The following is a 15,694-nucleotide window of genomic DNA, read 5'->3' as shown; positions in this document are numbered from 1 at the left end:
AAACTGGCATGAAAAGGTATGCGCTTGGTATGTCTGTGTCTCTGATTTACAGAATATGAACTTAATTCTTTCTGATTGTTATGTACGTCTCTTATCAGGGAGGACATACATGTTTCTTCTTTAAATTTGCAAGGAAGCAATAAGTAAGTACAAAGTGGAAAGGACATTGTTTGTGTCAGTTTATTTGACCAGATTTTTTAAAGCTGACATTGTATAGGATGGTGTAGTCAATGAACATATGACCATGATGACACCAGATGTCCAGCATTTGACAGAAATGTGCAGAGCCAGTTGAGCTTAACCATGGTGGCCGCCACCTCCACCACCGCCTTTTCCACCTCCTCCATGGCCGCCACCTCCTTTGCCACCGCCTCCTTTTCCACCACCTCCTCCATGGCCACCACCTCCTTTTCCACCACCTCCTCCATGGCCACCACCTCCTTTGCCGCCGCCTCCCTTGCCGCCACCTCCTTTGCCACCACCGCCTTTGCCGCCACCTCCATGGCCCCCTCCACCTCCTTTGCCACCACCACCACCTCCGTGGCCACCATAGGCAGAGCCAAAGAAGGCTGTGAACACTGGAAAGGAAATGAAGAAGCACACATCAGTTGTTACTCATTTGTAAACAACATCCCCAAAGTATCGTTTTCAACATTAAAGTGCTGCTAAGAACACTTTCTTAGCTCTTTAAGTCACATTGTTGTAGAACATGTGCTAGGCAATGAAAGAAGGGGTGAACTTCTCAGTCAGCGTTTTTCAATACCCAAACAGCTATAATGAAAGGTTAAACTTACCCAATGCCACAACGAGTGCTAGTTTATAGAGCTGCATCTTCACGGATATGTCTATCCACAATAGAATAGACGATGTGAATGACCGTTTTGCAAGCACACAAGGCCTTTTATACAAATGGAGAAGGAAATGAAGACAGTGAATCGAAATACTCTCAATTGAGAAAGAAAGAAAAGAAATTCCATTTTGAGTTTTTCCTAACCATTTATTTGTGAACTACCAGCATGTTATGTACTATCACCTTGACACTGGATATATTCATTCTTTATTATTTACGTTTTCCTGCTTAGCTATCAGACACATACTGTGCATTAGTAAGGCAGACAGGCGCCCCTTGGCTGTTTCTCTGCTGGATGAAAAGCTGGGTTACACTGACTCATCTAATGACTTGAAAGTAAATATAGCATACACAAAAAGTGAATGGAGTGAAATCTATAAAATGCAAGAAGAATACATACATGTAAATATCAGGTTACTGTAAGTCTCGTAGTGCAGTGGAATGGTTCCCTGACTTGCGATTGTAACAGACCTTGATTGAAGTGGGCAAAGATAGGTACTGCAAGCTTTCATATGATGAAAACATACCACTCCTTATGGAATTAAAAGCAAATGCTACATGTCTCCATGGCCAAAGTTGTTGCTAGTGGCACCAAACATAAACCTTTAGTACGATCTATTGAATAATGGACACAGGTATGATCCAACATCCTTTTAAACATAGGAAGTTTAGATTTATATTAAGAGTGTAGGGGTAGAAGTACGGAGAGGCTGAAAGCAGGTCAAATAGTCATCTACATGTCACACATATACATCATATTGCTCCAAACATTTAAGGGAAAGCAGAACAATCAGTTCAACGCTTGTAGTCTGAATGTTCAATTGATCTCTATGAGCTCTCTCCACATGACTGATATCGTGGATCAAGACTAGTATATGCTAGTGTTAGAAAACCAAGACGTGGCATGCTATCCTCATTTCAATGAGTAAAGAGTAAACTGAATGTGATTGTATTTAAGAATGAGCTCTAAATGGCATACTATTGTGCCTAGCAGATAGTTGAAGAATGTAATTAAGGCACTGACAGTCATCTAACGGCTATGGACAGATGTGAAGTAAATGGTTTTAGTCATGGTATGATGCTACCTTAATGATGATATATTTCTCTAAACTTTCAGGCTTTCGAAGGCACAGAAAGGCCTACACGTGGGCATGAAGAATGTAGACCTAGACCTGACATCTTTGGAGACTATTGTGTACAGTAATCAGTTCATTTGATATTGAGGCAAATGTAGTTGAGGGGACAGGCTCTGTTTTTCTTCACGTACCCAATGAGGACAAATCATTTGAAAAAGCCTGAAAGTGAAATGTGTTCACATGTTACTATGAATGTGTTTTGCGGCAGCATGCCGAATCTGTGAAGCTGGAACTGATGTACCTGGTTTCACTCCCTTTCATTCGAGCCTCGTCTTAATGTCCCCAATGGACAATGATACAGTCCATGCCTGTACTTTCCGACAATGCAGTCAAGAAGTGAATCATTGGCAGTGATGACTTGCGTTTCTATATGAGGATTCGATGTTAAAACTGGCATGTTAAAACTGGCATGAAAAGGTATGCGCTTGGTATGTCTGTGTCTCTGATTAACAGAATATGGGCCTCTTTCTTTCTGATTGTTATGTACGTCTCTTATCAGGGAGGACATACATGTTTCTTCTTGAAATTTGCAAGGAAGCAATAAGTAAGTACAAAGTGAAAAGGACATTGTTTGTGTGAGTTTATTTGACCAGATTTTTTAAAGCTGACATTGTATAGGATGGTGTAGTCAATGAACATATGACCATGATGACACCAGATGTCCAGCATTTGACAGAAATGTGCAGAGCCAGTTGAGCTTAACCATGGTGGCCGCCACCTCCACCACCGCCTTTTCCACCTCCTCCATGGCCGCCACCTCCTTTGCCACCGCCTCCTTTTCCACCACCTCCTCCATGGCCACCACCTCCTTTTCCACCACCTCCTCCATGGCCACCACCTCCTTTGCCACCGCCTCCCTTGCCGCCACCTCCTTTGCCATCACCGCCTTTGCCGCCACCTCCATGCCCCCCTCCACCTCCTTTGCCACCACCACCACCTCCGTGGCCACCATAGGCAGAGCCAAAGAAGGCTGTGAACACTGGAAAGGAAATGAAGAAGCACACATCAGTTGTTACTCATTTGTAAACAACATCCCCAAAGTATCGTTTTCAACATTAAAGTGCTGCTAAGAACACTTTCTTAGCTCTTTAAGTCACATTGTTGTAGAACATATGCTAGGCAATGAAAGAAGGGGTGAACTTCTCAGTCAGCGTTTTTCAGTACCCAAACAGCTATAATGAAAGGTTAAACTTACCCAATGCCACAACGAGTGCTAGTTTATAGAGCTGCATCTTCACGGATACGTCTATCCACAATAGAATAGACGATGTGAATGACCGTTTTGCAAGCACACAAGGCCTTTTATACAAATGGAGAAGGAAATGAAGACAGTGAATCGAAATACTCTCAATTGAGAAAGAAAGAAAAGAAATTCCATTTTGAGTTTTTCCTAACCATTTATTTGTGAACTACCAGCATGTTATGTAATATCACCTTGACACTGGATATATTCATTCTTTATTATTTACGTTTTCCTGCTTAGCTATCAGACACATACTGTGCATTAGTAAGGCAGACAGGCGCCCCTTGGCTGTTTCTCTGCTGGATGAAAAGCTGGGTCGCACTGACTCATCCAATGACTTGAAAGTAAATATAGCATACACAAAAAGTGAATGGAGTGAAATCTATAAAATGCAAGAAGAATACATACATGTAAATATCAGGTTACTGTAAGTCTCGTAGTGCAGTGGAATGGTTCCCTGACTTGCGATTGTAACAGACCTTGATTGAAGTGGGCAAAGATAGGTACTGCAAGCTTTCATATGATGAAAACATACCACTCCTTATGGAATTAAAAGCAAATGCTACATGTCTCCATGGCCAAAGTTGTTGCTAGTGGCACCAAACATAAACCTTTAGTACGATCTATTGAATAATGGACACAGGTATGATCCAACATCCTTTTAAACATAGGAAGTTTAGATTTATATTAAGAGTGTAGGGGCAGAAGTACAGAGAGGCTGAAAGCAGGTCAAATAGTCATCTACATGTCACACATATACATCATATTGCTCCAAACATTTAAGGGAAAGCAGAACAATCAGTTCAACGCTTGTAGTCTGAATGTTCAATTGATCTCTATGAGCTCTCTCCACATGACTGATATCGTGGATCAAGACTAGTATATGCTAGTGTTAGAAAACCAAGACGTGGCATGCTATCCTCATTTCAATGAGTAAAGAGTAAACTGAATGTGATTGTATTTAAGAATGAGCTCTAAATGGCATACTATTGTGCCTAGCAGATAGTTGAAGAATGTAATTAAGGCACTGACAGTCATGTAACGGCTATGGACAGATGTGAAGTAAATGGTGTTAGTCATGGTATGCTGCTACCTTAATGATGATGTATTTCTCTAAACTTTCAGGCTTTCGAAGGCACAGAAAGGCCTACACGTGGACATGAAGAATGTAGACCTAGACCTGACATCTTTGGAGACTATTGTGCACAGTAATCAGTTCATTTGATATTGAGGCAAATGTAGTTGAGGGGACACACTCTGTTTTTCTTCACGTACCCAATGAGGACAAATCATTTGAAAAGGCCTGAAAGTGAAATGTGTTCACATGTTACTATGAATGTGTTTTGCGGCAGCATGCCGAATGTGTGAAGCTGGAACTGATGGACCTGGTTTCACTCCCTTTCATTCGAGCCTCGTCTTAATGTCCCCAATGGACAATGATACAGTCCATGCCTGTACTTTCCGACAATGCAGTCAAGAAGTGAATCATTGGCAGTGATGACTTGCGTTTTTATATGAGGATTCGATGTTAAAACTGGCATGTTAAAACTGGCATGAAAAGGTATGCGCTTGGTATGTCTGTGTCTCTGATTAACAGAATATGGGCCTCTTTCTTTCTGATTGTTATGTACGTCTCTTATCAGGGAGGACATACATGTTTCTTCTTGAAATTTGCAAGGAAGCAATAAGTAAGTACAAAGTGGAAAGGACATTGTTTGTGTCAGTTTATTTGACCAGATTTTTTAAAGCTGACATTGTATAGGATGGTGTAGTCAATGAACATATGACCATGATGACACCAGATGTCCAGCATTTGACAGAAATGTGCAGAGCCAGTTGAGCTTAACCATGGTGGCCGCCACCTCCACCACCGCCTTTTCCACCTCCTCCATGGCCGCCACCTCCTTTGCCACCGCCTCCTTTTCCACCACCTCCTCCATGGCCACCACCTCCTTTTCCTCCACCTCCTCCATGGCCTCCACCTCCACCACCGCCTCCTTTTCCACCACCTCCTCCATGGCCACCACCTCCTTTTCCTCCACCTCCTCCATGGCCACCACCTCCTTTGCCGCCGCCTCCCTTGCCGCCACCTCCTTTGCCACCACCGCCTTTGCCGCCACCTCCATGGCCCCCTCCACCTCCTTTGCCACCACCACCACCTCCGTGGCCACCATAGGCAGAGCCAAAGAAGGCTGTGAACACTGGAAAGGAAATGAAGAAGCACACATCAGTTGTTACTCATTTGTAAACAACATCCCCAAAGTATCGTTTTCAACATTAAAGTGCTGCTAAGAACACTTTCTTAGCTCTTTAAGTCACATTGTTGTAGAACATATGCTAGGCAATGAAAGAAGGGGTGAACTTCTCAGTCAGCGTTTTTCAGTACCCAAACAGCTATAATGAAAGGTTAAACTTACCCAATGCCACAACGAGTGCTAGTTTATAGAGCTGCATCTTCACGGATACGTCTATCCACAATAGAATAGACGATGTGAATGACCGTTTTGCAAGCACACAAGGCCTTTTATACAAATGGAGAAGGAAATGAAGACAGTGAATCGAAATACTCTCAATTGAGAAAGAAAGAAAAGAAATTCCATTTTGAGTTTTTCCTAACCATTTATTTGTGAACTACCAGCATGTTATGTACTATCACCTTGACACTGGATATATTCATTCTTTATTATTTACGTTTTCCTGCTTAGCTATCAGACACATACTGTGCATTAGTAAGGCAGACAGGCGCCCCTTGGCTGTTTCTCTGCTGGATGAAAAGCTGGGTTACACTGACTCATCCAATGACTTGAAAGTAAATATAGCATACACAAAAAGTGAATGGAGTGAAATCTATAAAATGCAAGAAGAATACATACATGTAAATATCAGGTTACTGTAAGTCTCGTAGTGCAGTGGAATGGTTCCCTGACTTGCGATTGTAACAGACCTTGATTGAAGTGGGCAAAGATAGGTACTGCAAGCTTTCATATGATGAAAACATACCACTCCTTATGGAATTAAAAGCAAATGCTACATGTCTCCATGGCCAAAGTTGTTGCTAGTGGCACCAAACATAAACCTTTAGTACGATCTATTGAATAATGGACACAGGTATGATCCAACATCCTTTTAAGCATAGGAAGTTTAGATTTATATTAAGAGTGTAGGGGTAGAAGTACGGAGAGGCTGAAAGCAGGTCAAATAGTCATCTACATGTCACACATATACATCATGTTGCTCCAAACATTTAAGGGAAAGCAGAACAATCAGTTCAACGCTTGTAGTCTGAATGTTCAATTGATCTCTATTAGCTCTCTCCACATGACTGATATCGTGGATCAAGACTAGTATATGCTAGTGTTAGAAAACCTAGACGTGGCATGCTATCCTCATTTCAATGAGTAAAGAGTAAACTGAATGTGATTGTATTTAAGAATGAGCTCTAAATGGCATACTATTGTGCCTAGCAGATAGTTGAAGAATGTAATTAAGGCACTGACAGTCATGTAACGGCTATGGACAGATGTGAAGTAAATGGTGTTAGTCATGGTATGCTGCTACCTTAATGATGATGTATTTCTCTAAACTTTCAGGCTTTCGAAGGCACAGAAAGGCCTACACGTGGACATGAAGAATGTAGACCTAGACCTGACATCTTTGGAGACTATTGTGTACAGTAATCAGTTCATTTGATATTGAGGCAAATGTAGTTGAGGGGACACACTCTGTTTTTCTTCACGTACCCAATGAGGACAAATCATTTGAAAAGGCCTGAAAGTGAAATGTGTTCACATGTTACTATGAATGTGTTTTGCGGCAGCATGCCGAATGTGTGAAGCTGGAACTGATGTACCTGGTTTCACTCCCTTTCATTCGAGCCTCGTCTTAATGTCCCCAATGGACAATGATACAGTCCATGCCTGTACTTTCCGACAATGCAGTCAAGAAGTGAATCATTGGCAGTGATGACTTGCGTTTTTATATGAGGATTCGATGTTAAAACTGGCATGTTAAAACTGGCATGAAAAGGTATGCGCTTGGTATGTCTGTGTCTCTGATTAACAGAATATGGGCCTCTTTCTTTCTGATTGTTATGTACGTCTCTTATCAGGGAGGACATACATGTTTCTTCTTGAAATTTGCAAGGAAGCAATAAGTAAGTACAAAGTGGAAAGGACATTGTTTGTGTCAGTTTATTTGACCAGATTTTTTAAAGCTGACATTGTATAGGATGGTGTAGTCAATGAACATATGACCATGATGACACCAGATGTCCAGCATTTGACAGAAATGTGCAGAGCCAGTTGAGCTTAACCATGGTGGCCGCCACCTCCACCACCGCCTTTTCCACCTCCTCCATGGCCGCCACCTCCTTTGCCACCACCTCCTCCATGGCCACCACCTCCTTTGCCACCTCCTCCTCCATGGCCACCGCCTCCTTTTCCACCACCTCCTCCATGGCCACCACCTCCTTTGCCGCCGCCTCCCTTGCCGCCACCTCCTTTGCCACCACCGCCTTTGCCGCCACCTCCATGGCCCCCTCCACCTCCTTTGCCACCACCACCACCTCCGTGGCCACCATAGGCAGAGCCAAAGAAGGCTGTGAACACTGGAAAGGAAATGAAGAAGCACACATCAGTTGTTACTCATTTGTAAACAACATCCCCAAAGTATCGTTTTCAACATTAAAGTGCTGCTAAGAACACTTTCTTAGCTCTTTAAGTCACATTGTTGTAGAACATATGCTAGGAAATGAAAGAAGGGGTGAACTTCTCAGTCAGCGTTTTGCAATACCCAAACAGCTATAATGAAAGGTTAAACTTACCCAATGCCACAACCAGTGCTATTTTATAGAGCTGCATCTTCACGGATACGTCTATCCACAATAGAATAAACGATGTGAATGACCGTTTTGCAAGCACACAAGGCCTTTTATACAAATGGAGAAGGAAATGAAGACAGTGAATCGAAATACTCTCAATTGAGAAAGAAAGAAAAGGAAATCCATTTTGAGTTTTTCCTAACCATTTATTTGTGAACTACCAGCATGTTATGTACTATCACCTTGACACTGGATATATTCATTCTTTATTGTTCACGTTTTCCTGCTTAGCTATCAGACACATACTGTGCATTAGTAAGGCAGACAGGCGCCCCTTGGCTGTTTCTCTGCTGGATGAAAAGCAGGGTTACACTGACTCATCCAATGACTTGAAAGTAAATATAGCATACACAAAAAGTGAATGGAGTGAAATCTATAAAATGCAAGAAGAATACATACATGTAAATATCAGCTTACTGTAAGTCTCGTAGTGCAGTGGAATGGTTTCCTGACTTGCGATGATCGTAACAGACCTTGATTGAAGTGGGCAAAGATAGGTACTGCAAGCTTTCATATGATGAAAACATACCACTCCTTATGGAATTAAAAGCAAATGCTACATGGCTCCATTGCCAAATTTGCTGCTAGTGGCACCAAACATAAACCTTTAGTACGATCTATTGAATAATGGACACAGGTATGATCCAACATCCTTTTAAACATAGGAAGTTTAGATTGATATTAAGAGTGTAGGGATAGAATGTAGCGAGAGGCTGAAAGCAGGTCAAATAATCATCTACATGTCACACATATACATCATGTTGCTCCAAACATTTAAGGGAAAGCAGAACAATCAGTTCAACGCTTGTAGTCTGAATGTTCAATTGATCTCTATTAGCTCTCTCCACATGACTGATATCGTGTATCAAGACTAGTATATGCTAGTGTTAGAAAACCTAGACGTGGCATGCTATCCTCATTTCAATGAGTAAAGAGTAAACTGAATGTGATTGTATTTAAGAATGAGCTCTAAATGGCATACTATTGTGCCTAGCAGATAGTTGAAGAATGTAATTAAGGCACTGACAGTCATGTAACGGCTATGGACAGATGTGAAGTAAATGGTGTTAGTCATGGTATGCTGCTACCTTAATGATGATGTATTTCTCTAAACTTTCAGGCTTTCGAAGGCACAGAAAGGTCTACACGTGGACATAAAGAATGTAGACCTGACATGTTTGGGGACTATTGTGTACAGTAATCAGTTCATTTGATATTGAGGCAAATGTAGTTGAGGGGACATGCTCTGTTTTTCTTCACGTACACAATGAGGACAAACCATTTGAAAAAGCTTGAAAGTGAAATGTGTTCACATGTTACTATGAATGTGTTTTGTGGCAGCCTGCCGAATGTGTGGAGCTGGAACCGATGTACTTGGTTTCACTCCCTTTCATTCGAGCCTCGTCTTAATGTCCCCAATGGACAATGATACAGACCATGCCTGTACTTTCCGACAATACAGTCAAGAAGTGAATCATTGGCAGTAATGACTTGCGTTTTTCTATGAGGATTCGATGTTAAAAGTAGCAAGTTGAAACTTGCATGAAAAGGTATGCGGTTAGTATGTCTGTGTCTCTGATTAACAGAATATGGGCCTCTTTCTTTCTGATTGTTATGTACGTCTCTTATCAGGGAGGACATACATGTTTCTTCTTGAAATTTGCAAGGAAGCAATAAGTAAGTACAAAGAGGAAAGGAGATTTTTTAAAGCTGACATTGTATAGGATGGTGTAGTCAATGAACATATGACCATGATGACACCAGATGTCCAGCATTTGACAGAAATGTGCAGAGCCAGTTGAGCTTAACCATGGTGGCCGCCACCTCCACCACCGCCTTTTCCACCTCCTCCATGGCCGCCACCTCCTTTGCCACCGCCTCCTTTTCCACCACCTCCTCCATGGCCACCACCTCCTTTTCCTCCACCTCCTCCATGGCCACCACCTCCTTTGCCGCTGCCTCCCTTGCCGCCACCTCCTTTGCCACCACCGCCTTTGCCGCCACCTCCATGGCCCCCTCCACCTCCTTTGCCACCACCACCACCTCCGTGGCCACCATAGGCAGAGCCAAAGAAGGCTGTGAACACTGGAAAGGAAATGAAGAAGCACACATCAGTTGTTACTCATTTGTAAACAACATCCCCAAAGTATCGTTTCAACATTAAAGTGCTGCTAAGAACACTTTCTTAGCTCTTTAAGTCACATTGTTGTAGAACATATGCTAGGCAATGAAAGAAGGGGTGAACTTCTCAGTCAGCGTTTTTCAGTACCCAAACAGCTATAATGAAAGGTTAAACTTACCCAATGCCACAACGAGTGCTATTTTATAGAGCTGCATCTTCACGGATACGTCTATCCACAATAGAATAAACGATGTGAATGACCGTTTTGCAAGCACACAAGGCCTTTTATACAAATGGAGAAGGAAATGAAGACAGTGAATCGAAATACTCTCAATTGAGAAAGAAAGAAAAGAAATTCCATTTTGAGTTTTTCCTAACCATTTATTTGTGAACTACCAGCATGTTATGTAATATCACCTTGACGCTGGATATATTCATTCTTTATTATTTACGTTTTCCTGCTTAGCTATCAGACACATACTGTGCATTAGTAAGGCAGACAGGCGCCCCTTGGCTGTTTCTCTGCTGGATGAAAAGCAGGGTTACACTGACTCATCCAATGACTTGAAAGTAAATATAGCATACACAAAAAGTGAATGGAGTGAAATCTATAAAATGCAAGAAGAATACATACATGTAAATATCAGCTTACTGTAAGTCTCGTAGTGCAGTGGAATGGTTTCCTGACTTGCGATGATCGTAACAGACCTTGATTGAAGTGGGCAAAGATAGGTACTGCAAGCTTTCATATGATGAAAACATACCACTCCTTATGGAATTAAAAGCAAATGCTACATGGCTCCATTGCCAAATTTGCTGCTAGTGGCACCAAACATAAACCTTTAGTACGATCTATTAAATAATGGACACAGGTATGATCCAACATCCTTTTAAACATAAGAAGTTTAGATTGATATTAAGAGTGTAGGGATAGAAGGTAGCGAGAGGCTGAAAGCAGGTCAAATAATCATCTACATGTCACACATATACATCATGTTGCTCCAAACATTTAAGGGAAAGCAGAACAATCAGTTCAACGCTTGTAGTCTGAATGTTCAATTGATCTCTATGAGCTCTCTCCACATGACTGATATCGTGTATCAAGACTAGTATATGCTAGTGTTAGAAAACCTAGACGTGGCATGCTATCCTCATTTCAATGAGTAAAGAGTAAACTGAATGTGATTGTATATAAGAATGAGCTCTAAATGGCATACTATTGTGCCTAGCAGATAGTTGAAGAATGTAATTAAGGCACTGACAGTCATGTAACGGCTATGGACAGATGTGAAGTAAATGGTGTTAGTCATGGTATGCTGCTACCTTAATGATGATGTATTTCTCTAAACTTTCAGGCTTTCGAAGGCACAGAAAGGTCTACACGTGGACATAAAGAATGTAGACCTGACATGTTTGGGGACTATTGTGTACAGTAATCAGTTCATTTGATATTGAGGCAAATGTAGTTGAGGGGACATGCTCTGTTTTTCTTCACGTACACAATGTGGACAAACCATTTGAAAAAGCTTGAAAGTGAAATGTGTTCACATGTTACTATGAATGTGTTTTGCGGCAGCCTGCCGAATGTGTGGAGCTGGAACCGATGTACTTGGTTTCACTCCCTTTCATTCGAGCCTCGTCTTAATGTCCCCAATGGACAATGATACAGACCATGCCTGTACTTTCCGACAATACAGTCAAGAAGTGAATCATTGGCAGTAATGACTTGCGTTTTTCTATGAGGATTCGATGTTAAAAGTAGCAAGTTGAAACTTGCATGAAAAGGTATGCGGTTAGTATGTCTGTGTCTCTGATTAACAGAAAATGGGCCTCTTTCTTTCTGATTGTTATGTACGTCTCTTATCAGGGAGGACATACATGTTTCTTCTTTAAATTTGCAAGGAAGCAATAAGTAAGTACAAAGAGGAAAGGACATTGTTTGTGTGAGTTTATTTGACCAGATTTCTTAAAGCTGACATTGTATAGGACGGTGTAGTTAATGAGCATATGACCATGATGACACCAGATGTCCAGCATTTGACAGAAATGTGCAGAGCCAGTTGAGCTTAGCCATGGTGGCCGCCACCTCCACCACCGCCCTTTCCAACTCCTCCATGGCCGCCACCTCCTTTGCCACCGCCTCCTTTTCCACCACCTCCTCCATGGCCACCGCCTCCTTTTCCACCTCCTCCTCCATGGCCACCGCCTCCTTTTCCACCACCTCCTCCATGGCCACCACCTCCTTTGCCACCGCCCCCCTTGCCGCCACCTCCTTTGCCACCACCGCCTTTGCCGCCACCTCCATGCCCGCCTCCACCTCCTTTGCCACCACCACCTCCGTGGCCACCATAGGCAGAGCCAAAGAAGGCTGTGAACACTGGAAAGGAAATGAAGAAGCACACATCAGTTGTTAATCATCTGTAAAGAACATCCCTAAAATATCGTTTTCAACATTAAAGTGCTGCTAAGAACACTTTCTTAGCTCTTTAAGTCACATCGTTGTAGAACATATGCTAGGAAATGAAAGAAGTGGTGAACTTCTCAGTCAGCGTTTTGCAATACCCAAACAGCTATAATGAAAGGTTAAACTTACCCAATGCCACAACCAGTGCTATTTTATAGAGCTGCATCTTCACGGATACGTCTATCCACAATAGAATAAACGATGTGAATGACCGTTTTGCAAGCACACAAGGCCTTTTATACAAATGGAGAAGGAAATGAAGACAGTGAATCGAAATACTCTCAATTGAGAAAGAAAGAAAAGAAATTCCATTTTGAGTTTTTCCTAACCATTTATTTGTGAACTACCAGCATGTTATGTAATATCACCTTGACGCTGGATATATTCATTCTTTATTATTTACGTTTTCCTGCTTAGCTATCAGACACATACTGTGCATTAGTAAGGCAGACAGGCGCCCTTTGGCTGTTTCTCTGCTGGATGAAAAGCAGGGTTACACTGACTCATCCAATGACTTGAAAGTAAATATACCATACACAAAAGGTGAATGGAGTGAAATCTATAAAATGCAAGAAGAATACATACATGTAAATATCAGCTTACTGTAAGTCTCGTAGTGCAGTGGAATGGTTTCCTGACTTGCGATGATCGTAACAGACCTTGATTGAAGTGGGCAAAGATAGGTACTGCAAGCTTTCATATGATGAAAACATACCACTCCTTATGGAATTAAAAGCAAATGCTACATGGCTCCATTGCCAAATTTGCTGCTAGTGGCACCAAACATAAACCTTTAGTACGATCTATTAAATAATGGACACAGGTATGATCCAACATCCTTTTAAACATAAGAAGTTTAGATTGATATTAAGAGTGTAGGGATAGAAGGTAGCGAGAGGCTGAAAGCAGGTCAAATAATCATCTACATGTCACACATATACATCATGTTGCTCCAAACATTTAAGGGAAAGCAGAACAATCAGTTCAACGCTTGTAGTCTGAATGTTCAATTGATCTCTATTAGCTCTCTCCACATGACTGATATCGTGTATCAAGACTAGTATATGCTAGTGTTAGAAAACCTAGACGTGGCATGCTATCCTCATTTCAATGAGTAAAGAGTAAACTGAATGTGATTGTATATAAGAATGAGCTCTAAATGGCATACTATTGTGCCTAGCAGATAGTTGAAGAATGTAATTAAGGCACTGACAGTCATGTAACGGCTATGGACAGATGTGAAGTTAATGGTGTTAGTCATGGTATGCTGCTACCTTAATGATGATGTATTTCTCTAAACTTTCAGGCTTTCGAAGGCACAGAAAGGTCTACACGTGGACATAAAGAATGTAGACCTGACATGTTTGGGGACTATTGTGTACAGTAATCAGTTCATTTGATATTGAGGCAAATGTAGTTGAGGGGACATGCTCTGTTTTTCTTCACGTACACAATGAGGACAAACCATTTGAAAAAGCTTGAAAGTGAAATGTGTTCACATGTTACTATGAATGTGTTTTGCGGCAGCCTGCCGAATGTGTGGAGCTGGAACCGATGTACTTGGTTTCACTCCCTTTCATTCGAGCCTCGTCTTAATGTCCCCAATGGACAATGATACAGACCATGCCTGTACTTTCCGACAATACAGTCAAGAAGTGAATCATTGGCAGTAATGACTTGCGTTTTTCTATGAGGATTCGATGTTAAAATTAACAAGTTGAAACTTGCATGAAAAGGTATGCGGTTAGTATGTCTGAGTCTCTGATTAACAGAATATGGGCCTCTTTCTTTCTGATTGTTATGTACGTCTCTTATCTGGGAGGACATACATGTTTCTTCTTTAAATTTGCAAGGAAGCAATAAGTAAGTACAAAGAGGAAAGGACATTGTTTGTGTGAGTTTATTTGACCAGATTTCTTAAAGCTGACATTGTATAGGACGGTGTAGTTAATGAGCATATGACCATGATGACACCAGATGTCCAGCATTTGACAGAAATGTGCAGAGCCAGTTGAGCTTAACCATGGTGGCCGCCACCTCCACCACCGCCCTTTCCACCTCCTCCATGGCCGCCACCTCCTTTGCCACCGCCTCCTTTTCCACCACCTCCTCCATGGCCACCGCCTCCTTTTCCACCACCTCCTCCATGGCCACCGCCTCCTTTTCCACCACCTCCTCCATGGCCACCACCTCCTTTGCCACCGCCTCCCTTGCCGCCACCTCCTTTGCCACCACCGCCTTTGCCGCCACCTCCATGCCCCCCTCCACCTCCTTTGCCACCACCACCTCCGTGGCCACCATAGGCAGAGCCAAAGAAGGCTGTGAACACTGGAAAGGAAATGAAGAAGCACACATCAGTTGTTAATCATCTGCAAAGAACATCCCTAAAATATCGTTTTCAACATTAAAGTGCTGCTAAGAACACTTTCTTAGCTCTTTAAGTCACATCGTTGTAGAACATATGCTAGGAAATGAAAGAAGTGGTGAACTTCTCAGTCAGCGTTTTGCAATACCCAAACAGCTATAATGAAAGGTTAAACTTACCCAATGCCACAACCAGTGCTATTTTATAGAGCTGCATCTTCACGGATACGTCTATCCACAATAGAATAAACGATGTGAATGACCGTTTTGCAAGCACACAAGGCCTTTTATACAAATGGAGAAGGAAATGAAGACAGTGAATCGAAATACTCTCAATTGAGAAAGAAAGAAAAGAAATTCCATTTTGAGTTTTTCCTAACCATTTATTTGTGAACTACCAGCATGTTATGTAATATCACCTTGACGCTGGATATATTCATTCTTTATTATTTACGTTTTCCTGCTTAGCTATCAGACACATACTGTGCATTAGTAAGGCAGACAGGCGCCCCTTGGCTGTTTCTCTGCTGGATGAAAAGCAGGGTTACACTGACTCATCCAATGACTTGAAAGTAAATATACCATACACAAAAGGTGAATGGAGTGAAATCTATAAAATGCAAGAAGAATACATAC

The 15,694-nt window shown here is 41.9% G+C and overlaps 2 protein-coding genes across 2 annotated transcripts; both read right to left on the bottom strand.

Annotated features, from left to right (window-relative positions):
- Positions 1–227: 227 nt before the first annotated feature.
- Positions 228–7,808, bottom strand: LOC137267685 (enolase-phosphatase E1-like). The gene is made up of 4 exons (XM_067802152.1): positions 7,494–7,808; positions 5,221–5,430; positions 2,690–2,965; positions 228–578 (listed from the first exon to the last, which is right to left on the bottom strand). The coding sequence occupies exons 1-4, from the start codon at positions 7,806–7,808 to the stop codon at positions 228–230; spliced, it is 1,152 nt and encodes a 383-aa protein (XP_067658253.1).
- A 2,034-nt stretch (positions 7,809–9,842) lies between these two features.
- Positions 9,843–14,995, bottom strand: LOC137267684 (enolase-phosphatase E1-like). The gene is made up of 3 exons (XM_067802151.1): positions 14,669–14,995; positions 12,254–12,607; positions 9,843–10,193 (listed from the first exon to the last, which is right to left on the bottom strand). Exons 1-3 carry the CDS (start codon positions 14,993–14,995, stop codon positions 9,843–9,845), a joined length of 1,032 nt encoding a protein of 343 aa, XP_067658252.1.
- Between the last annotated feature and the right edge of the window lie 699 nt (positions 14,996–15,694).

Source organism: Haliotis asinina, chromosome 16 (assembly GCF_037392515.1).
Source record: "Haliotis asinina isolate JCU_RB_2024 chromosome 16, JCU_Hal_asi_v2, whole genome shotgun sequence".
NCBI lineage: Eukaryota > Metazoa > Mollusca > Gastropoda > Lepetellida > Haliotidae > Haliotis > Haliotis asinina.
The sequence above is the reverse complement of the archived record's forward strand: the minus strand, read 5'-3'. Positions and strand labels throughout refer to the sequence as shown.

Bases quoted from the DNA above. Each gene is read 5' to 3' on its own strand.
- LOC137267685 (XM_067802152.1), bottom strand. From the start codon at position 7,808: ATGGTGGCCACGGAGGTGGTGGTGGTGGCAAAGGAGGTGGAGGGGGCC. The intron at 5,431-7,493 runs GTGTCATCATGG...TTTCCTTTCCAG, and splicing joins TGTCAAATGCTGGACATCTG to TGTTCACAGCCTTCTTTGGC. The intron at 579-2,689 runs GTTAAGCTCAAC...TTTCCTTTCCAG, and splicing joins TGGAGGTGGCGGCCACCATG to TGTTCACAGCCTTCTTTGGC.
- LOC137267684 (XM_067802151.1), bottom strand. From the start codon at position 14,995: ATGGTGGCCACGGAGGTGGTGGTGGCAAAGGAGGTGGAGGGGGGCATG. The intron at 12,608-14,668 runs GTGTCATCATGG...TTTCCTTTCCAG, and splicing joins TGTCAAATGCTGGACATCTG to TGTTCACAGCCTTCTTTGGC. The intron at 10,194-12,253 runs GTGTCATCATGG...TTTCCTTTCCAG, and splicing joins TGTCAAATGCTGGACATCTG to TGTTCACAGCCTTCTTTGGC.